At 39.4% G+C, this 23112-nt stretch overlaps 1 protein-coding gene across 1 annotated transcript; it reads left to right on the top strand.

Annotated features, from left to right (window-relative positions):
• On the top strand, nucleotides 1–17881 carry CGA (glycoprotein hormones, alpha polypeptide). Its single transcript, NM_001048158.1, is given in 4 exon segments — nucleotides 1–92; nucleotides 15948–16054; nucleotides 17220–17404; nucleotides 17804–17881. Coding segments are annotated over 3 exon segments (363 nt in total). The 5' UTR covers nucleotides 1–92; nucleotides 15948–15954.
• The last annotated feature ends 5231 nt before the right edge of the window (nucleotides 17882–23112 follow it).

The raw sequence follows: 23112 nt of genomic DNA, 5'->3' as shown, positions 1-23112 counted from the left end.
AGTTACTGAGAAATCACAAGGCAAAGCCAAAATCCCTCTTCAGATCCACGGTCAACTGCCCTGATCACATCCTGCAAAAAGTCCGGAGGAAGGTAATATGAATGAAACAATTTTTGAGATTTTAATTGAGTGCAGAGTGAAATATTCAATAATATAGGGCAACTGTGCATAAGCCTTAGTGAGGAGAGAGACAGACATTTACACATTCTCTTTTCAACACTCATGATTGAATTGGGAGGAAGTCTGCAAAACTGTGGTCTGTGATCACAGGCTAAGATGTTATCTAACAGAAACCAGAAACCAAATGTCTCCTGCTGAGATGTGCAAGTGCCTGTCAGTATCTAAAAAATTTCCTTAAGAAATACTGGATGTCATTTGAAAGACATTTGTTTGAGTGGCTTACAGGGGTCAGGTAGAAGGAGAGTAGACATTATGTAAGTTGCTGATATTGTTTTACCATAAGTTTTTAAATGATGCATTAACTATATCTTCAAGCTGACCAGTGATAAAGCAGCTCACCTCTTCAGCTGAAGGACCATAGCTTCTGACATCTTTTGAGTACATGTTCTCCTGTAGACTTGAATATAGCAACACTAACAATTTTTGGACAACATTGTTTCCATTTTCTTCTTTCATAAAATGCTACAAAAATAAGAGTCAGTGCTATTTCTCCAACTATTACTGATGACCTTGTAATTCTGAATCTCTTGACCAAATCCAGTTGGTTTGTTCCAGTGAGAGTTTCTGGACACTTTTGCTAACCTTAGTTATATTTACATGAGCACTAGTTGAAATGGCAGCTTACTGAGAAATTGAGACTAGAAAATAAAAGTGCTCTCTTGTTTGTGTTGAGGAATAGGATTTGGGCGCATGGAAGAATTATGGGTCCTTTGGGAATGTGGAAGCTCCATTTAATCTGCATAGGAACTTTCATTCCCTAAGAACTTCCAATCCTTTCCTCACTCAAAAATGAGATATTTTAGGGGCGCCTGGGTGGCGCAGTCGGTTAAGCGTCCGACTTCAGCCAGGTCATGATCTCGCGGTCCGTGAGTTCGAGCCCGCGTCGGGCTCTGGGCTGATGGCTCGGAGCCTGGAGCCTATTTCCGATTCTGTGTCTCCCTCTCTCTCTGCCCCTCCCCAATTCATGCTCTGTCTCTCTCTGTCGCAAAAATAAATAAACGTTGAAAAAAAAATTAAAAAAAAATGAGATATTTTATATTAGAACAAAGGAATCTTCTTAATTTTCTGAAGATGTCTTTTAAATAATTACTTGACCTAATACCAAATTAATTATTCAAACTATTAGTCACCCAAACTGCATTGTAATATGTTGCTATATAGTCTTGAATTATTTTAAAGAGATAAGAACAGTTACCATTTATGAAAGGTTCATGTGCTTTCATTTCAATTTTAACTTTGGTTTTGGTTTAAGTTTCTTTTTTTTTTTTCGGTAACAGAGTTTTTGAAATTTTGAGTCATATTTCTTACCATTTCCTGCTGAAAAAGATAGCATGCGAACAATGTTAGAAAAGCAATTGATTATGTTCCAGAACAGATTCTTGGTTTCATTGTACATTTCTTATAAATGTGGGACTCAAATTTACGTGAAAACTCAAAGTAAGAGCTGGGAAATAGAAATAGCAAAATTAGAAGGTTAATGTGCATCTTGCTCAAAAACAGATCAAGATAAATCTGACTTTCACAGAGAGAAAATGTAGAGCAATCAAGATTTCCATTGAGAACAGTATGACCCATAGCACCAAACTTCTGTTTTTACAGACTGTGAATCCTAGGGTAGTTTGCTATCAATTTGTGACCCTTGCAAATTCTGGGTTTGGTGTATCACATTTCAGCATTACCTATTGTAATGTTGCACAAAGTAATCTGGTCATTCCTCGGTTCATCAGACTCAGAGATAGCATTATAAAAATGCTCTACCTTCCTTAATACGCTGGGGTCTAAGAGGAAGTGAGGGTTTAGATGGGGCTTAGGCTGAACTGAGAGTGGAACCAAGGGCAGTGTTGGGAGTCAAAATAGAAAAGACAAGGCACCTGGGTGGCTCAGTCGGTTAAGCGTCTGACTCTTGATTTGGGCTCAGGTCATGATCCCACCGTTGGTGGGTTTGAGCCCTGCATCGGCTGGGCTGACAGCATGGAGTCTGCTTGGGATTCTTTCTCTCCTCTCTCTGCTCCTTCCCTGCTTGTGCTCTCTCTTTCAAAAATAAATAAACTTTGGAAAAAAATGCAAAAGACATTTGTAACAGCATGATCTATGTGTAAATCAATGTCCTAAAGGAGGTAATGGATTAACTATATACCTCTGGGCTGTAGGGGTAGTACAGGTGGAAAAGCACGATCTTAGGATCAGATCACTTTCCAAGTGACTTTGGCAGATCTTTTTAATTTTCTGAAGTGTAGTTTTCTGGTCTATAAAATAGGTGCCATAAGAATGCTTTCCTCCCAGAGGTGTAAAAAGAATCAAACAAGGGAATGCATGCGAAAGCCAATGTTTCTCCCTTTCTCCCACACTCAGACACTAGTCCTCATAATTGATCAAGTATAAAATGCCTCTCGATATAAATGAAATGGCTTTCTTTTTTTTTAATTTTTTTTCAACATTTATTTATTTTTGGGACAGAGAGAGACAGAGCATGAACGGGGGAGGGGCAGAGAGAGAGGGAGACACAGAATCGGAAACAGGCTCCAGGCTCTGAGCCATCAGCCCAGAGCCTGACGCGGGGCTCGAACTCACGGACCGCGAGGTCGTGACCTGGCTGAAGTCGGACGCTTAACCGACTGTGCCACCCAGGCACCCCTGAAATGGCTTTCTTAAGGCTGTTCTGAAGAAGGTGAAGTCAGACAAATATGTAAAATAAAAAATTGCATTGGCAAGTTATATTTAAGCTGGCACAATATAATGTTGCTCTAAACAAAAAATGTCAGCATCTTATTTAGGGACATACCATCTGAAAAAATCATTTAAGAACTTCATTGTAAAATATAAAGATTTGCAGGCAGTATAGTGAAGTGTGGTTCAGAGCTTCGAGTTTGGAGTTATAAAGAGATGTTCTAAAATCTTGGCTCCACCAGCAAAACATTTTGTGACTTTGTATGGGTTACTTTGCCTCAAGAATTTCATTATCTGCCAAAATGAGAATAACACTTCACAGGATTGTCATGAGTGTTGAATATGTTTGTGTGTTCAAAGTGCCCAAAGGAATATTTATCACACACAAGTGCTCCATTAACTGTAGGCATTATTTTTAAAGTATAGTTATTATTATTACCAAAGCCAGTATTGCAGATACTGTGTAGAACGCTAACTCCAACATTTTTTCACACATTGCTACATTTCCCAAATAGAGTAACTGGATATGTGTTATATAAATAACCATCCACAGAGGAAAAGTAAGGAGAAAGTAGAAAGAGGAGAAAGCAGAAAAGCAAGATTGGAGTCCTATATTTCAGACCCTGGAGGAAAAATTTTTGTTATAAGAGAGAGCGATAGATAATTGTTCCAGTTATCTATCGCTGTGCATCAAACTACCCAAAAACTTATTGGGTAAAACAACAAGTTATTATTCTGTCATGGTTCTGTAGGTGGCCTGGGCTCACCTGGGCAGGGTGAGAAACGGGTTTCTCGTGTATTTGCTATCAGACAGTGCCTGGGGCTGGAGTCATCTGGAGGCGCCACTGGACTGGTCATCCAGGATGGCTTCTTCATTTCTTACTTCTTGGCCTTCTTTTCTCTCTCCATGTGGCTTGGCTTCTTACCGATGGTGGGCTCAGAGTAGCAGCAACTGTCTTCTAAGAGACCGGAAGGAGGAACTGCAGGGATACACCACAACTGGCACAATGTTGCTCCTGCCATATTCTATTGGTTAAGTAGTCAGAGGATCCACCAACATCAAATGGGGCACAAAAATAGACACACCATGTTTTGATGTGGAAGTGGCAAGGCCATACTGCAGAAGGAACGTAGGTTGAGAGAGATGTTTGTTGCCATGTTTGGGAAGCACAACCTTCCATAGCAATGGAAACTTAGGGGCCGGGAACAATAAAGGAGTTTCTCTTTGAAGTTCTTCTGCTGTTTTTATCACAGAAAAAAAATCCTTATAAAGTCAGGTGTGAGGGAGGAGAAATCAATAATCTTGGTCTGTCTATTCCATTATTGAAAAACTTCAAGGCAAATGAAATATGTTTTAATGCTTTAATGCTTTTATTTTAAAAAAAAATTTTTTTTTTCAACGTTTATTTATTTTTGGGACAGAGAGAGACAGAGCATGAACGGGGGAGGGGCAGAGAGAGAAGGAGACACAGAATCAGAAACAGGCTCCAGGCTCTGAGCCATCAGCCCAGAACCTGATGCGGGGCTTGAGCTCACGGACTGCGAGATCGTGACCTGGCTGAAGTCGGACGCTTAACCGACTCTGCCACCCAGGCACCCCTGCTTTAATGCTTTTAAATGGGAATTAAAGTTTGTGTGTCAAAAGACTGCATAAAAATAGCTCAGATAAACATGAGAAAATACAATGCACGAATTTTAAAAGTTATAAGAAACATTCTTCTATGACTCTAATCATGCTCCGTATAAAACTTTTCTAGCCTTTGGCTATCTTACTTTTCTGAGTGATAAATTGATACTATCCAGTATTTGATCCTTGACAGCATTTATTACTACGATAATCTTAATCTTAAAAATTGGGTATTTTTAAACAACAAACATTTGAAATTCTCATTTAAAACAATATTTTATGGTGCATAGAGTTTGTCCTATCAAAATTTCTTATTTCTATGATTTAGTATGCAGACAATTTAAATTTTTTTTTCAACGTTTTTTATTTATTTTTGGGACAGAGAGAGACAGAGCATGAACGGGGGAGGGCCAGAGAGAGAGGGAGACACAGAATCGGAAACAGGCTCCAGGCTCTGAGCCATCAGCCCAGAGCCCGACGCGGGGCTCGAACTCACGGACCGCGAGATCGTGACCTGGCTGAAGTCGGACGCTTAACCGACTGCGCCACCCAGGCGCCCCGTAGTATGCAGACAATTTAAAAACAGACTGATGTGCTAGGAAAACCAGAGGGTAATGGAAAAACCAAGATTTTAATTACATAATTAAGTTAACATTGTAAAGTGCCTTTAAATAACGAAGTAGAAAGTACACATTTTACTATATGACCCTTAAATTTATTTAATTTAAAAAAAAAAAAAACCTTTCAGGATGAGGATAAACTGCCTGGATGGCTCAGTTGGTTGAGTGTCCAGCTCTTGATTTCAGCTCAGGTCATGACCCTATGAGCTCCCTCTCTCTCTTTCTCTCTCTGTCCCCACCCCACCGTGCCCCCACCATGCTCCTCCCCCATGCTCATGCTTGTGTGCTCTCTCTCTCTCAAAAAGAAAAAAAGAAAAGAAACTTCTCAAGATATGATTGTTACAAGAATGGTCATAAAGGGATTGAAATCATTTTTATAAATCCATGAGCCTTTCAGTTTTCTTCTAATTCCTGCTTACATTTTTCCCTTTACTTTTAAAATGAGTTTTAAGGTCATCTTTTGTTCAGTGTTTCTTTATGGAAACACCTGTGTTTGGTAAAGCATAGTTGTATAAGTTGTGTTGTATATTTCTTCTGTCCATGAGATCCTTGTTTCCCATTCCTTTTCTCTCCATTTCAATTGGAAAACAAGCTGCTCCCTTCAAAACTTTAGTGAAGGCACAAAACACTTTTTGGTTTTTTTTTTTGAAAAGCACTTGTTAGCATTTAATGAACCTTCCTCCACATGGCTTCAAGCTACCAGGACGCAGGCTCCTCTTCCCAATCCCCGCCCCCCCCCCCCCCCCCCCCCCCTCCAACTGGCCTGGCCCTGAATCTTCTTCATAATGACAGGCTGTTCTGGGAACTTTCCCTTTCCCAAAACGTTGTAGTAGCCCAACCTCATCACATCAATGACAGGAACGGCTCTGGTCTTGTTTTTGGCGGCATTTACCCGTGTGCCCTCACTGATCAAGGTCCGAAGTTCATCAAGGTTGAAAGTTGGGCTGAGGCTCTGATTCCTCTTTAAGTGGTAATGCCTCATAGCAGCTTTTCCAAAGTCACTTGGGTGATATTTGTGGAAGTTGATCCTGTGGTGGTGCCACCAGCATTATCCTGGCCTCCTGGGTGCTTTTGGTGCTTGCCCATGTGGCCCTGGCCGTGCCTGACGTGGTCCTGAAGTTTCTGGGTCGTCCTCAGTCAGGATGGCGTGTCAGCAGCCCAGACAAAAGAGGCACAAAGCACTGTTAAGTGACTGAGAGAGAGAAATCCATCCCAAATATTGCCAGCAAACTGTGTGGCTTCCCTAAGCCTTATTTTCCTCTGGATCCTGGGGCACTTTGAGGAACAGGGACCTCTACCTGCTGTGTGAATTTTGAGGACCACCGAATCCATGAAGTTCCTGGACAAATGTCAAGATACTAATGTATATATTTGCTGCTGTAGTGATTCTTTTTCCATCAAGTGGATGCTCTCTATTGTCATTTGCTTGTCATCTCTCCCTTTTCATGTCCTCAGCCCAGCAAATGCCTCCATGTCCACAGATGCTCTCATTCCACCTTTCTTCCCTCTCATGGTGACTTGCCTTTGTATCTGGGTCAGAGAGTGGGAGACTTCTTCCTGTTTGTGTCATCCATACTTGGCATAGTGCTGGCAGGTAGCAGGGGCTTATTCAAAGTCTTTAAATCTTTCACGTGTTCAATTTGGACATTAAATGTTGCACTTAATAACACCGAGCTCCCGTCAACTTTTCCCAAACTCATCTTTTTATAAGATAGAGAAAACAGTAATTACCTATACCCAAGAGTGGATGAGATGACTGGGGACACATTGAGGGAGCATCGAGCAGTCTCTTCTTGTTCCCCCAATTGCTCAGCCATCCACATCACCACCTTTGGAAAAACTATCTGTGAAGGTGTTAAGGGGTCTGAAGGTCATTGTGGTACCTGGGAGCAGTGTTTGAATGTCTACGTGGAAGAACTGGGAAGCTGGAGGTTTACTGAGACTAGGGGCTGGAGCATCGGATCATGAAAGGCGCTCATGCTGGACCCACGGTGCAGAACATGCTACCATAACAAGGTAGAAACTCAATTACTGCAAGTAGAGCACACGAGGAAAGAAAAATACTTGCCAGGGTCACTCCAACCTGAGATCCCCTATTACTGACTGCAGGCTCTTTAAATTCATCCACCCGGAGGCAGAGACGGTCACTCGGCGGGAGGTGGATGCTTGGTGGAAGTTGTGGGAAGATGAATTCCAAACCTTCTACTTTCCCTTGTGGCTTTTCTCCTTCAAATCTTTCATCAAGGTGAACTATGGCCATGTCCTTGGCACCAGGCAAGATGCTAAAACTTACAGGCCTATCCTCTGTTTAATAAACAATTATTGAATACCCACCTCATTCCAGGCAATGTGCTAGGGATTAAAGGCTTTATTTTCAGGGTTCCCCTTCATTAGTTATGTTCATTGAAGGCAGCCTACTTGTCCCCTCCTTGGTAGTTAGCTGGGTTAGATGGGGCTAATGAGGAGAAGCCTTAGGTTAACCGTCTAGAAGTCAGTTAGATTTCTACTGTTTTGTTAACAAAGAATTGTGCTTCTAATCGTAGCCAGTCATCTCGAAAGTGTGCTATGAGTCAGATGGGCTTCCCCATGTGGAGAGTATGGATGAGTCACCCCTGCCGTCACCAACGTTAGAAAAACCGAAAATTTTACTCTGGCAGTGGGGGAGCAATGGCAGCATCTTTGCAAGTGAAGGGCAGGATGTCACATTGTACCAGGCACTTGTAGTCTTCCTGGCGCAGTCTCTTCCATATGTGTACATCTACATATATGTGTATACATATGTGTATGTATACATATGTGAGCAGATAGGTACACACATATAGATGTGCACATCTACCCATGGATAAGTATGTGAAAAGATATTCAATTTGCCTTGAAGTCTTTCCATAATAGGATAGATAGGCCAGGATTATCGATAGACAGGCATCTTACTTTATAAGGTTTTTTTTCTGTAATGAAAACAGAGCAGAGGAGGCAAAGAGAAGCCCCCTGGTTATTCATTGCCCCTAAGTTTTCATGTGATAGCAGGTTGTAGTTCCAAAGAAGGCCACAAAAATATCTCTTAGACTAAATTCGCTCTGCAGTATGAGAGTACGTGTGCCATTACCATATCAAAAAGAGGTGTGTCTGCTTTGCATCTCCAAAAGTGGTATGTGAATTGTGTGTGTGTGTGTATGTGTAGGGTACTTGGTCTATCTAACTAGCTTGTATGGTATGCTGATAGAGCGTTTACCTGTTTCATAAGTCATTTAATATATTATATATAATCACAATGAATAATACTATGAAAACATTAAATAATAATAGTAAATTATAGCAATAATATTCTTTTATACTTTTAAGAATGCTATGTTTTCCCCACAGTCTTATCAAGAATCCAAATCTGTGCACACATATAGTTTGATATAAACTAAGAGATGCCCAGTTTAAACCTTGAAGCTCTTATGTATGCTTTTTATGAATGCTTTCTTTTGAACTTTTATGACTTTTATATCTTTGCATAAGATGGCTTCTGCTTGGGGGCACCTAGGCGGCTCAGTTGGTTGAGCATCTGACTCTTGATTTTGGCTCAGGGCATGATCTCGAGGTTAGTGAGTTTGAGCCCCGCATCGGGCTCTGTGCTGACAGTGGGGAGCCTGCTTGGGATTCTCTTTCTCCCTCGTCTCTGCCCATCTCCCCTCTGTGCTTGCTCTCTCTCAAAATAAATAAACTTAAAAAAGAGAGAGAGATGGCTTCTAGCTGTGGCATATTTACCACTTATAGGTTCACATGTTAGCCAGCTACAAATTGTAGAACTAAGTGAGAACATAAGGCCTCTAATGAATTTATTATTTGAAATTATTTTATTTTATTAAACATGTACTCAAAGTCCTCATTCAAGAGTTATCTTGTTCCTTAACGAGAACTCTACATTAGCAACTTTGAGTTATATTATTATTACTGTTCTAAATTCCCAGTGCAACATACTTACATCTAGTCTGTACAAGGACCTATGCTGGGGTGGTGGCAGGTCAGAGGGGCCTAGTTTCTACCCTTAGGAGCTTTTCACAGAAATGGAGAGACAAACATATACATAACGGGCTAGAGATCAGGGCAGATTGTGGAACTTCGTCTAAGAATTCTGAGCAAAGTGATAGGTGGATGCAGTGGAGACAATTATGTATTCTGGCTTTGGGCTTGGGTAAAACCTTCACAGGGAAGCTGGCAGCTTGGCGGATCCTTAAAGCACTGAGGTGGATGGACTGAGAAGGGGGAGAAAGGCACTGGGCCAAGTTGAGAAAACACACATTCTCTTGGACTGACATCATTCTGATGTGTCAGGGGGCAGGAGGTAAAACCATGTCGAGTGGACATTGCAGGTGCACTGTGGGGTCAGATGTGCACAGTCTGTGATGTCTGCAAGGTACTCGCTTGGAATGCCAGAAGAGGTTGGGGTAGTAAATCTGATTTCGCTTGAGCACATCTTGCAAGATAGCATAAATCTCAGCCAAATGTAATTATTTTCCCTGTCTTGATTGTTAATATTTTCCTTCCAAATTCCAAAACAGAAAGATCTAAAGGTGATTAGAATGATAAAAACATTTATTAAAATGTTTTCAAGATTTGGAGGTTAATCCTTTTCTGCTTGGTTAATCTCGTTTCTTCTCAAAATAAAGTCACTTCTGTTACTGAACGCTACAGCAATGGGGACTTTGATGGTGACTTTGGTTCTGCCTTTTCAATCTTCTTTTCACTTTATCATAAAGCAAATTCTAAAATGTGCATTGACTTCATGCTCTCACATTCTGCAATCTTGTTATAAATGTTTCTCTCTGAATTAATTCTGATATAATTGTTCACTGCATAATGCTGAATTTTCATAATATATGAGCTGCAATATCAAAGCACAAAAATGATACTAGTTTAAAAAAGGAAACTAGTTTCAATTCTGAAAATTTTCTTGTGGCTTTGTGTATCACTTAAGCAGTGGTTCTCAGACTTTTGGGTCTCAAAAAACTGTTTATGCTCTTAAAAATTGTTGAAGAGTTCAAAGAATTATTTTATGAAGTTATATTTGTCAATATTTACTGATTTAGAAATTATGTTAGAAAAAGTTGTAGCATATTTATTCATTTTTTTTTTTAATTTATTTTAAAGTTTATTTATTTAGGGGTGCCTGGGTGGCTCAGTGAGTTAGGCATCTGACTTCGGCTGGGATCATGACGTCACTGTTCGAGAGTTTGAGCCCTTCATCAGTGTCTTTGCTGTCTGCACAGAGCCTGCTTTAGATCCTCTGTCTCCCTCTCTTTCTGCCCCTCCCCCCTTGCTGTCTCTCCCTCTCTCTCTCTCACACAAATAAATAAGCATTAAACATTTTTTTTTTTAATTTTTTTTTTTGACATTTATTTTTTATTTATTTTTGGGACAGAGAGAGACAGAGCATGAACGGGGGAGGGGCAGAGAGAGAGGGAGACACAGAATCGGAAACAGGCTCCAGGCTCTGAGCCATCAGCCCAGAGCCTGACGCGGGGCTCGAACTCACGGACCGCCAGATCGTGACCTGGCTGAAGTCGGACGCTTAACCGACTGCGCCACCCAGGCGCCCCAAGCATTAAACATTTTAAAAAGAATAACGTTTATTTATTTATTTTGAGAGAGAGAGAGTGAGAGAGAGAGTGTGTGCATGCAGAAGCAGGGGAGGGGCAGAGAGAAGGAGAGAGAGGATCACAAGCAGGCCTCACACTGTCAGCATGGAGCCTGACTTGGGCCTCAAATTCACTAACTGTGACATCATGGCCTGAGCCCAAATCAAGAGTTGGTTGCTTAACCAGCTGAGTCACCCAGGCTCTCATTTACTCATTTTAAAACAACCACAATTAACCTATCACATGTTAACACAACTGTATATTTATAAAAAAAAAAAATGCCAACTTCGGGGGGCACCTGGGTGGCTCAGTCGGTTAAGCCTTCAACTTCAGCTCAGGTTCTGATCTCACAGTTCATGGGTTCGAGCCCTGTGTTGGGTCTGTGCTGACAGCTCCGAGGTTGGAACCTGCTTCAGATTCTGTGTCTCTTTCTCTGCCCCACCCCTGCTTATGCTCTGCCTTTCTCTATCAAAAATGAATAAACGTTAATTTTTTAAAATGATCACTTTCAAACAAAAAAAATCAGTGAGAAAAGTGGCATTTAAAATTTTTTTTCATAATTTTTTAAAAGACTGATCTAATAGTTGGATTTTCATGTATATCTTTAATCAATCTGTTGCAATGTACATGTCATGTAGCTTCTACAAAATATCTCTGAAGACTCCTGGGAGGCTGAGAGTGAAAACACTCAGTAGCATCTCAGTATTGCTATGAAAATCATTTTGATCTCACAAATCCACTGAAAAGTGTTTAGAGTCCCCACATCACACTTTGAGAACCACCAATCTAGAACAATATTTAGTTAGTTCTAATTACGTATGGAGACAAATAAAACCCATAATTACTTACGTATAAGTATATACATCAGGTAGAAATAATAACATACCTTTGTTTTAGCCTTACCTATATTTATGCAGTTTGTTTTTCTATATTTTAAACTGTTAGTTCTGCTGTCTGACAATTTTTTCTTAAAAGATGTATAGGTTGATATAAACTTTTGGCAAAAATATGGTCTTATGTCAGTCTACATGAAAAATAACCACAAATTTTGACTCATGCAATTTTAAACTTTATTTTAGAATGCCTTTTTTTTTAAAAAGTAAACTTTTTGTTTTGAAGAATTATAGATTTACAAGAAGTTGTAAAAATATGTACAGAGAAGTCCTGGGTATACTTTAGCCAGTTTCTCCCAAAGATAATACTGTGCCTAACTCTAGTACAATGTGCAAACCAGGAAATAGATGTTCGTGCAACCCACAGAGCTTATTTAGATTTCACTGGTAGTATGTGTGTGTGTGTGTGTGTGTGTGTGGTTCCATGTAATTTAATCCCATTATATATTAGTGTGACAACTATCACAATAAAGCTTCACAACTGTTTCATCACCACACAGCTCACTCGTGCTACCTCTTTATAGCCACACTTCTCCTCCATCAACTCCCTTCCCAATACTAACTCCTTAAAACTGCTAATTTATTCTGCATTTCTCTAATTTTACTATTTCAAGAGTGTTACATAAACAGAATCATGCAGTATGCAACCTTCACTCAACACAATATCTGAGATCCATCCACGTTACATGTGTATCTATATCAATAATGTGTCCTTTTTAGTTGCTACATAGCCTTTCTTGGTGTGGATGTATCACCATTTATCTGTTGAAGGCATTTGGATTGTTTCCAGTTTTTGGCTATTATAAATAAAGCTGCTCTGAACCTTCATATACAGGTTTTATACGAACACAATTTTCCTTTCTTTGACGTAAATGTCTAAGTACAAATACTGGATTATATGGTAAGTTTTATAAGAAATTTATAAATGATTTTCCATTTTGTATTCCCATGAGTAATGTTTGAATTATCCTGTGTCTCTGCATCCACGCCAGCATTTGGTATTATCGTTGTCTTTTATTTTAGCTATTCTGGTAGGTATATAATATTTCACTGTAGTTTTATTTCTCACTGTAGTTTAATATTTCACTGTAATTTGCTTGTTACTGATGGCTGATGATGTTGAATACTTTCCATGTCCTTATTTGCCATCCATATATCCTTTCTGCTGCAACACCCATTTTCTAATTGGATTTTTTTCTGTTGACTTTTCAGAGTTTGTTATATATTCTAGATACTAGCCCTTTGTTGATATGTGGCTTGTGAATATTTTTTTCAAGCCTGTATCTTGTGTTTCTATCTTCTTTTTTTTTTTTTTAATTTTTTTTCCAACGTTTTTATTTATTTTTGGGACAGAGAGAGACAGAGCATGAACGGGGGAAGGGCAGAGAGAGAGAGGGAGACACAGAATCGGAAACAGGCTCCAGGCTCTGAGCCATCAGCCCAGAGCCCACGCGGGGCTCGAACTCACGGACCGCGAGATCGTGACCTGGCTGAAGTCGGACGCTTAACTGACTGCGCCACCCAGGCGCCCCTATCTTCTTTTTTTTTTAAGTTTATTTATTTATTTATTTTGAGACAAGGAGAGAATGAGCAAGGGGGATAGGGGCAGAGAGAGAGAGAGAGAGAGAGAGAGAGAGAGAGAGAATCCCAAGAAGGCTCCTCACTGCCCAATGTGGGGCTCAGTCCCAAGAACCACGAGATCATGACCTGAGCTGAAATCAAGAGTGCATAATGATGCATAACTGACTGAGCCACTCAGGTGCCCCTGTATTTTTATCTTCTTAACAAAGGATTAACCTATAATTTGGATGAGGTCCAATTTATCAATTTTTCTTTTATGGGTCATGTTTTTATTGTTAACTCTTAAAACTCTTAACCTAGACCTTGGTCCCCCCAATTTTTTTTCTATTTTTTTTCCAAAAAATGTTTATAGTTTCACATTTTACATTTGTCTTTGACTCATTTTCAGTAGTTTTCATACAGGGTATGAAGTTTACATTATTCTTTTTTCTTTTTTTTTTTTTGTCTATGGATGTCCAATTGTACAGGCAGACATTGTTGAAAAGGTTGAATTTCTTTGTTAAATTGCTTTGGCATCTTTGTCAAAAGGCAGCTGGTCATATTTGTGTAGGTCTATTTCTGGGTTCTCTATTTTGTTCTCTTGGCCTATGTATCTATCTTTCTGCCAATATCACACAGTTTTGATTAGCTATATACTAAGTCTTAACATTGGGAACAGTGATTCCTCCCACTTGCTTTCTAAAATCGTTTTAGCTATTGTAGATCTTTTGCCTTTCAATAATAATAATAATCTTGTCTATGTCTATAAAAGCTGTACTGGGATTTTGATAGACATTTCATTTAACAAAAAGATCAGTTTGGAAATAATTGACATCTTTATCATGTTGAGTCTTCCAATTCATTAACATGATATGTCTCTCCATTTATTTAGGTCTTTGATTTCTTTCATCAGTATTTTGTAACTTTCAGCATACAAGTCCTGTACATATTTTTGTAGATTTATAGTTAGGTAATTTTCTTTTCTTTGGAGCAATTGCAAATGGTATTGTGTTTTAAATTTGTTTCTACATTATTGTTTTTAGTATGAAGAAATGCAATTCATTTTGTGTATTGATCTTATATCATGCAATCTTGTTGAACTCTTTGCTTAGTTCCAGGAATTTTTCTGTAAGTTCCTTTTTTTTTTAAACATAGATGATCATGTCATCTACATATAAGGATGTATTTCTCCCTTTCAATTTGTGTGCTTTTAATTTCTTTTTCTTGCCATATTGCACTGGCTAGAACTTTCAGTACTGTATTGAATAACAGAGGTGAAAGTGGACATCCTTGCCACATTGCTGATCTTGGGGGGGAAACATTCAGTTTTCACCATTAAGTATGATATTACCTCCAGGTTTTTTATAAATGCTCTTTATCAAGCTGAGAAAAACATTTGTTTGCTGATACTTTTTATTATGAAAGCGTATTGAATACTGTCAAATGCTTTTCTGCGTCAACTGATAAATCATATGACTTTTTTCTTCTTTATCCCGTTGATATGGTAGATTATATTAAATGATTTTCAAATACTGAACCAGCCTTGCATATGTGAATTATTCCATGTTGGTCATGTATAAATCTTTTTATACATTGCTGGGTTCAATTTGCTATTATTTTGTTTAGGATTTGGCATCTAATTTCATGATGTATACTAGTCTTTCTTTCTTTCTTTCTTCTTTCTTTCTTTCTTTCTTTCTTTCTTTCTTTCTTTCTTTCTTTCTTTCTTTCTTTCTGAATTTGTCTGACTTTTGTGTCAGGGTAATCCTGGTCTCACAAAATGAGTTGGAACTATTCCTTCCTCCTCTATTTTCTAAAATAGATTGTGTAAAGTTGGTTTTAATTCTCCTTTAAATATTCTGAATTGTCTTTTTATTGGTAATTGATGCTCTGTTCATCTTATCTCTCATGGTTTGAACATAGGCAATCCATAACACTCTCACTTAAAAAATAGGAATAAAAACTTGCCCATTTTATCTTACATGAAAATTTTCTAGGACATGTGGGAACACAGTCCAATTCCTTGTCTTCCCATTCTCAGGTGCAGTGCTGTCAATGCTGGATATGGTCAGTCACTCAGATGACTTTGGCTAGCCTGACCTTAAGCACTAAAAATGCTCAGGTAAAGCTGTATCTACAGGTACAAATAAGTCAAGAAGTGCAGTTAGGAAAACTTTGATAAATATTCTCTGCTGTCTACTCTTGCCACATTGCTAGGCTAGCATTTTCTGTTGCACACTGATAATGAAACTTAGAGCTCATTTACCACCAGTGAATAAAAAGAAGGGCAGACATTGTCCTTTCCTTCTATTCTTCCACCTGACAATATAGGAATGGGAAGGATGAACTCATCTGCTTGTACAATTTATACATTGTATATAAGCTTATTTATTTTATATGAGCTTATCTATCTATCTATCTATCATCTATTATTTCTCTGTCTGTATTCTTAGATATTATCTAGTTTAAGTTTCATGTCTTACAAATAAGGACACTGAGGCTTGACAGAATGATATATTTAAAAAGAGAATTTTTTTATTAGCATCAAGTCCAATTCTATTTGTTTATATGAGAAATGGAAAGATTAGATGCCTTAGTTTCTTCCCTAGGAAATTTTTTTTCTTCTTTACCTGGCTCCAGAGTGTATTGGGAGCTGTAAGAAGAGGGGTCAAGACACCGATGACTATTATTAGTAGTAATGCTGAAACTACTAGTTGTTGTAATGACTGGTAAGCCAATTTTAGAGTAACTTTTTTCTTCCTCTTCTGTTTTGCAGGAGAGCCATGGATTACTACAGAAAATATGCAGCTGTCATTCTGGCCATACTCTCTGTGTTTCTGCATATTCTCCATTCTTTTCCTGATGGAGAGTTTACAATGCAGGGTATGTGACCAAACAGATTTTCAGCAATAGGGAAAACACACATTTCTAGATATATGTCAATAACTCCATTAATTACATTTCTACTTCCTTTTTAAATGTGATAAATCTTTGCTGCTGGATACATACCTAGGCACTTTTAGATTGTAAACATGAAGTTAAATTAGTTTCAGAAAATCTATAGTGAAGTTTATCTAACATGTCCATTTAAATAGCAGCATATACATTGTCATATGAAACAGATTTCATATTATTTTTTATCTGAGTTTTACAAGCAGAAAATGCTCCTTATTCAGTTAGCTCAGTTTTTTTTTTTACAGTTCTCTCAGATTTGAGAAGATTTCAGCATTACTTTTGTTGATGAATTTTCACATCAGTTAACAAGTGAGAAAAACAAAACCATTTTGTGCAGTACATTTATTTTGCTGTATTGTTTGAAAAATCTCACATAGAAGCTGATATAAGTCCATCTGCTAAGAAACTGTGACCTACTCTTGGTTATGGTTTTTCTTAGACAAGTGGTAATATTTTAATCTCAGTTCTCAAGTGCGGGTACTCCATCCAATATCAGCTCTCTACACTCAACAAGCTTTCTTAATTCTGACATATTTTTCTCTGTCAATATTTAGAGTTTCCATGGGGAAAACAATAGCAGATTCTAAAGGGGAAAATATTTCGCCTCTGGGCAAAACTCTCCTTTCAGATGAACATGGTGTTTTCATCTGTCATATTTTGTGCTCCCTATAGGCATGCCGTTAGCATTGGGATAGAGAATCTATGGTTGAAGAAAGAGGAACCACTACTCTTTTTTAAATATTTATATGAGAAACTACTACTCTTGAGATCTCCTACACATATCTGCAAAAATTGTTTCCCATGAAAATAACTATAATCAATACAAATAGATTATATGCATGAAGATTAACAGTGTTTATTATTTTCCTTTTATTTACAATAGAAAAAGAATATTTACTGTCTCATAATAAGGAAACATTCAGTTTATTATTTTTTTTAATTTTATTAAAAAAATTTTTTTAAGTAAACTCTATGTCCAGTGTGGAGCTTGGACTTATGATCCCGAGATCAAGAGTCACATGCAGCCAGGTGTTCCTCAGTTTCTTTTTGAATCATCCTTGGATTATTCTACTCTGCCTTTTTTTGGTGATAGGGTGCCCAGAATGCAAGCTAAAGGAAAACAAATACTTCTCCAAGTTGGGTGCCCCAATTTATCAATGCATGGGCTGCTGCTTCTCCAGAGCATACCCCACTCCAGCAAGGTCCAAGAAGACAATGTTGGTCCCAAAGAACATCACCTCAGAAGCCACATGCTGTGTGGCCAAAGCCTTTACCAAGGTGAGAATTAAAGGGCCCCAGCAGCTTTCTAACAGTTCAGCCAGAGAAATGTCCTCAGAACACACCCATGGGGTTTAATGTCACAGTTGTCTAATGACCCATCTTTGCTGGGCATTTGTACAAAGACTTCTCCCCTTTAATCAAAAGAATAACCTTGTGGGGACAGGCTGGATTTATTCAGAATGAAAGGAATAGCTGTGGAGGTGATAATGGGTAGGCTGGAAGAGAGTATAGCATACATAGTGCAAACCCAATGTTTTAGAATGAAATATTAGCTGAAATGGAGAATGTACAAATGTAGCAAACATCTATTTAGTACAGATGACTACAGACAATTGTATTTAGCATTTTTCAATTTTGTCCATCCATCCATCCACTTTTTCCCCCCTTTCTCTTTAGGCCACGGTAATGGGAAATGCCAAAGTGGAGAATCACACAGAGTGCCACTGCAGTACTTGTTATTATCACAAATCTTAAATATTTTGCAAAGTGCGTGTTGATGACGGCTGATTTCCTGGAATGAAAAATTAATTTTTTCAGCGTTTATGGCCTTGTGAGATAAAGCCCTCTTTTCCTCACTAAACGACTTTGGCATGCTTCAAGGATGCGCTGCGGCTTTGTTGCCTGTCTCTTTATCCTACAGTATAATCAGAAGTCTAATTTCTTTCATTTGGAGTGTAATACAGCATTTAGTGTGACCATAAAAAGCTGGTTCCTCTGGAAATAAAGCCTTTCAAATCATCATTCTATGTCTGGATTCTAATTTTTTTCTCAAGAGTTTATTTTTAAGAGAGAGAGAGAAAGGCAGAGAGAGAGAGAGAGCGAAGGAAGAGCAGAGACAGAAGAGAGAAACAGAATCCAAAGCAGGTTCCAGGCTCTGAGCTGTCAGCACAGAGCCCAATGTGGGACTCAAACTCATAAAGCAGCAGGCTCCAGGCTCTGAGTTGTCAGCATAGAGCCTAATGCGGGACTTGAACTCATGAACCATGAGATCATGACCTGAGCTAAAGTCTGACACTTAACTGACTGAGCCACCCAGGCATCCCTTAAGAGTTTAAAGTCAGTTACTTTTGATAGGACTAATTGAAGGGAGTGGGTCAATGGGTGAGTGGGGGTCCCATGCACTCAGTGAACTTACCCTGGAAGACCTTGCCCCTACCAAGGCTTCTAGAACAAGCTGTATATCCTTCAGCCAGTGGTCTGGTTATTATTTTTTCTGAAGTTTATTTATTTTGAGAGAGAGGGAGAGAGAGAATCCCAAGAGGGGTTGAATTCATGAACTGTGAGACCATGACCTGAGTCTAGATCAGGAGGCAGTTTGCTTAACCTAATGAGCCACCCCAGCACCCTAGCCAGTGGTCTAGTTATAAAGCAATTTGTTTGAGTGAGGAAAGAAAACAAGAACTTCTACTGCTATTCGTTATTATATTCCCCTCTGATGAGTTTTTGTAAAAGTACATATACATGAGTATGACAATAAACGTATAAAATTTATAAATAAATAATTATGCACATATTGAGGATATGTGGTCAGGTACTTTTTACTGGTAGAAGTGTGAAAAATAAAAAAAAAATTAGAGAACACTGCTCTAAGTTTTGAGCAAGACAAAAAAAATCCTTCCCACCCTGAAATTTCTATCCACTTGGCTTATATCTAGCCAAATAGAAGCACATTTTATTAGTCTCTGGCAACTAGGTTATAATCGAATAGTGGCTAAGGAAAGGGCATTGTTGTCCTCAACTAAAATTGGGCGTTGCTCTGATATTCCAGAGGCATTGGCTCTTATACTCCACATTCAAGCCTAGGTGGGAATGAATAAATGATGAGCGAAATACTCACTGAACACTCGCTGCGGGCCAGGTAGGGTGCCAAGCTTTTTACTTTAGTAGAATTTTGTGTAGTTCTATCCAAATGCATAAGAGCAGTGCCACATTTATTGAGAATTTATATTTTAAAAACAGATACTCCCTACTCTGAGGATTATAGTTTTATACATTAAATTATGTTAGCTATGGAAGAGATCAAAGCCACTCAAAAAAATCTACTTCTAAAGGAGGCTGAAATTTAAAAAAAATTCACACTGGTCACAGATAAGGTTTTCAAAAAATTTTTCAGTTATCACCAATTTGTCAAGATTCCATTTCTAAGTGAAAAGCTAGTTCCTAACAGGTTGGTAAATGCACCAGGTGTCAGGATGAAAAACGAGAATGAGTGCATATACTTTTAAAGAAAAACAGATGAAGACATTACTTCATTTTTTCATTCATTTGTTACACTTTTTTTTTAGTGTCTAGTAAGTGCTGGCACATTGCTACATCATGGGGATTCAGAGATAACAGGATTCTTTGAAAGATAAGATTGAGAAAATATAATGCAGCTTGATTGAGAGAACAGTGGTGCTGATCATTAGTTCATCCAGACATTTAATAGATATTCATTGAGAATCTACTATGTGTCAGGTCTTGAGAGCTCAAGGGAGGATTCAGCAGGAGAGGAAAGCCTTGATCAGAGTGTCCTTGTCCATCTGGGATCATCTAATTGACAGAGGGGAAGGAGACATCTTCAAGGTCATTCAGATAAGTCAGATCAACCCTGGAGAGCACTAGGATGAAATGTATTGGCCATACTGATGTCTTATCTGAGCATGTGCCAGGTATGGTGCTGGTCTTGGGAAGGTCAAGATGAATAAGACACAGACCTTGCTCTGAAGCAATCCATAGTCCAGTGGGAAAGAGAGGCATAAATGAAGAATTATAATCTAATGAGATGCATGCTATGGGAGAGGTGTGGACTTTGGTAGCACAGAAACAGGGATGGTTAACTCAGCCTGGTAGGGTTTGTCATGGAGAGCTTCCCAGGGCAGGTGATACTTGAGTTGGGTCTAGAAGCTAAGTAGCAAGATGGGAGAGGGGCTCAGCTTAGTTTGAGGAAAAGAGCATAAGAAAACATCCTGAGATGGTAACCAGTATGATGATCACAGAATTGCAAGAAGTTCAGTGTGACTGTATTGCTAGGAGATGGGTGGAGGGCTGGAGCTGCAGAGACAAATAGATAGCTGTCAAGAAGTTCCTTGTATAATATGCAGAGAAACGTGCATTCCAGTGGGGATCCTAGCTTCTCAAACTGGAGGGCCTGAAGTTTCCTGAAGCCACACAATAAACGTGCATCTTTCTTCTTCTTCTTCTTCTTCTTCTTCTTCTTCTTCTTCTTCTTCTTCTTCTTCTGTTTATTTACTTTGAGAGAAAGAACACATGTGGGAGCAGGGAAGGGACAGAGAGAGGGAGAGAGAGAGAGAGAGAGAGAGAGAGAGAGAATCCCAAGCGTGCTCCACGCTGTAAGCACAGAACCCAATGAGGGGCTCTATCTCATGGACTGGGAGACCATGATCTGAGTTGAAATCAAGAGCCTGATGCCTAACTGACTGAACCACCCAGGAGCCCCAAACATGCACTTTTCTACAGGATCAATTTTGCTTGAAGATTTGGGAAGATGTTATTTTAATTTTAAAACAAAAACTGATACATTTTAAATAGAATGCAAAATTGCAAAAATGGGATTAAAAAAGCAAGGTGGAGCATCCAAGATCTTGCCTCTCTGAAGACTGTTGGAAGCTCCTGCACTTTTCTTCTTTAGGAATACTTAAGTGGAGAAGCTACTATTAAAGAAATAATTTGGTCAGCTTTACACTTTAGAAAAATCATTCTGGCAGCAAGCAAAGGGTGATTTGAAAAAGAGAGACTGGGCACAGGATCACAAGTTGGGGTCCTTTCAGTTGTCTTGGCAAGAGATGTCTTGGCAAGAGAGATGTCTTGGTCTACTGGCAGTGAGGGTGAGGATAAGAGAAAGGGACAGATTTGGGAGGAATTGGGAGGAAATGAAGAAGTAATTGTGGGTGTGGCTCCTGTTTTTTGTTTGTTTTGTTTTGTTTTTTGGTGGCTGGTGGATGATCATGTCAATAACTGGGAAATGGAAACAGTTTGCATGGTAGGAGAGTGGGAAGATGACGTTCACTCTGGAGCCTTCTCAGTTGAAGTGTCTAAGAAGTACCAGGTGAACATGTTTGATAAGCATCATGTACAGTGATAGGAGGCTAAGGAAAGAATTCCAGCCTGGAGGTACAGGCTTGAGGCTTATCAGTTGTCGGTGGTGCCAAAAGCACAGGGGGTGGCTAGGATTGTTCAGGAGGGTGTGAGAGGTGTGGAGAAGAGAAGATGTTGAACCACCGAGGATAGACATGGGCCAGCCTGGCTGACAAAATGATTGTTGTCTTGTGGGACAGTCAATTTGAAAGCCCTGATATGAGCGCTCTAGAGAAAAGATTATACCCTCAAGTATATAAGTAGCAAGGAGAAAGAGAGACAAGTGTAGAGGCTGGACATCTAAACATTTATTAAAAATATTTTATTTATTTTTGAGAAAGAGAGAGAGACAGGGTGAGCAGGTGAGTGGCAGAGAGAGAGAGAGAGAGAGAGAGAGAGAGAATCTGAAGCAGGCTCCACTCTCTGAGCTGTCAGCACAGAGCCCAGTATGGGGCCTGAACCTGCGAAATGTGATATCATGAGCTGAGCCGAAGTCGGATGCTCAACCAACTGGGTCACCCAGGCGCCCCAAGGCTGGGCATTTTTTAAAAGTCTATCTGAAAAATTCCTGAAAGAAAGAGGTAGAATGAGGTGTTTGAGGTGTTATTCTATCAAAAAATTCTCAATCATTTATCTCAGCCAGAATGCTGCCTGAAATTCTCCCATTTGAGATTCTCTCTTTTGGACTAAAACACAGTATCCCAGGCACCTTGCTTTTAAATGATAACGCCTCTAAAAAACCAAACACACACACACACCCCAAACAAAAAACAAACCCAAAAAGCAAGCAAACAAACAAACAAACAAAATGATAACGCATCTGACTGAGGTAACACCACAAGATAAGTGAAACGGACCACTAGGTCTGTCTGCATGGGTCTGGGACCCTGGTCACCAGGGAGAGAGGGGTGTCAGGCAGAGTGATAAAAGGACAAAGCAGCAAGACTTCTGTTACTTTGTAGTTGTGTCCAGAATTGACCCCTAAGTGATTACAGCGATGTCACTGATGCTTAGGGCTCAAGGAAGAGGTCAAGGGAACAGGGATGGCTCCTGTGCATCAGTCTGTCCCCTGAGAGTGGGAGGAAAGGGCAGGCAAAGATGAAAGGAAAAGAGCCAGGGGGAAGAGAAGAGGAAAAAAAAGAATGAGGGGACAGAAAAAGACGGGGCAGGAAAAATGTGTAAGAAGGAAGGCGGAGAGGCAAGAAAAGGTGCTGGAGGAGTCTGCGGTCTCAGAGGTGGCTGTCCTGGACTAGGGCAAGAGGAGAAAGCCATGGCTCTGCATACCTCCGCCTCTTCCCCCACCACTGCCGGAATCTAAGTAATCACCCACAGTCAAGACCTCTGGCCTATATGGAGCCTTTGTGCAAATGGACAAAGACACCCTCTCTGGGCAGGCAGAGCACCTTGAGTAAATGGCTTCATAACTAAAGGGCACAGAAAAGTGAGTATTAGTCAGTTCTTAATCCCTGGCTGGGCATCTTTGTGTAGCATACACACTGTGCAATCTTACATGGCAGCCCTGATCACAATCTCTTTATCCTAATATGACCATGGGAGATCATGTCTTAAATTGGTGAGAATCTTAGTTGACATCTGAGATTCCAACTGTTGATTCCTAATTATCTACA

The sequence above is a fragment of the Felis catus genome, chromosome B2, assembly GCF_018350175.1.
Source record: "Felis catus isolate Fca126 chromosome B2, F.catus_Fca126_mat1.0, whole genome shotgun sequence".
NCBI classification, from domain to species: domain Eukaryota; kingdom Metazoa; phylum Chordata; class Mammalia; order Carnivora; family Felidae; genus Felis; species Felis catus.
This window is presented reverse-complemented; position numbering and strand designations above follow the sequence as displayed.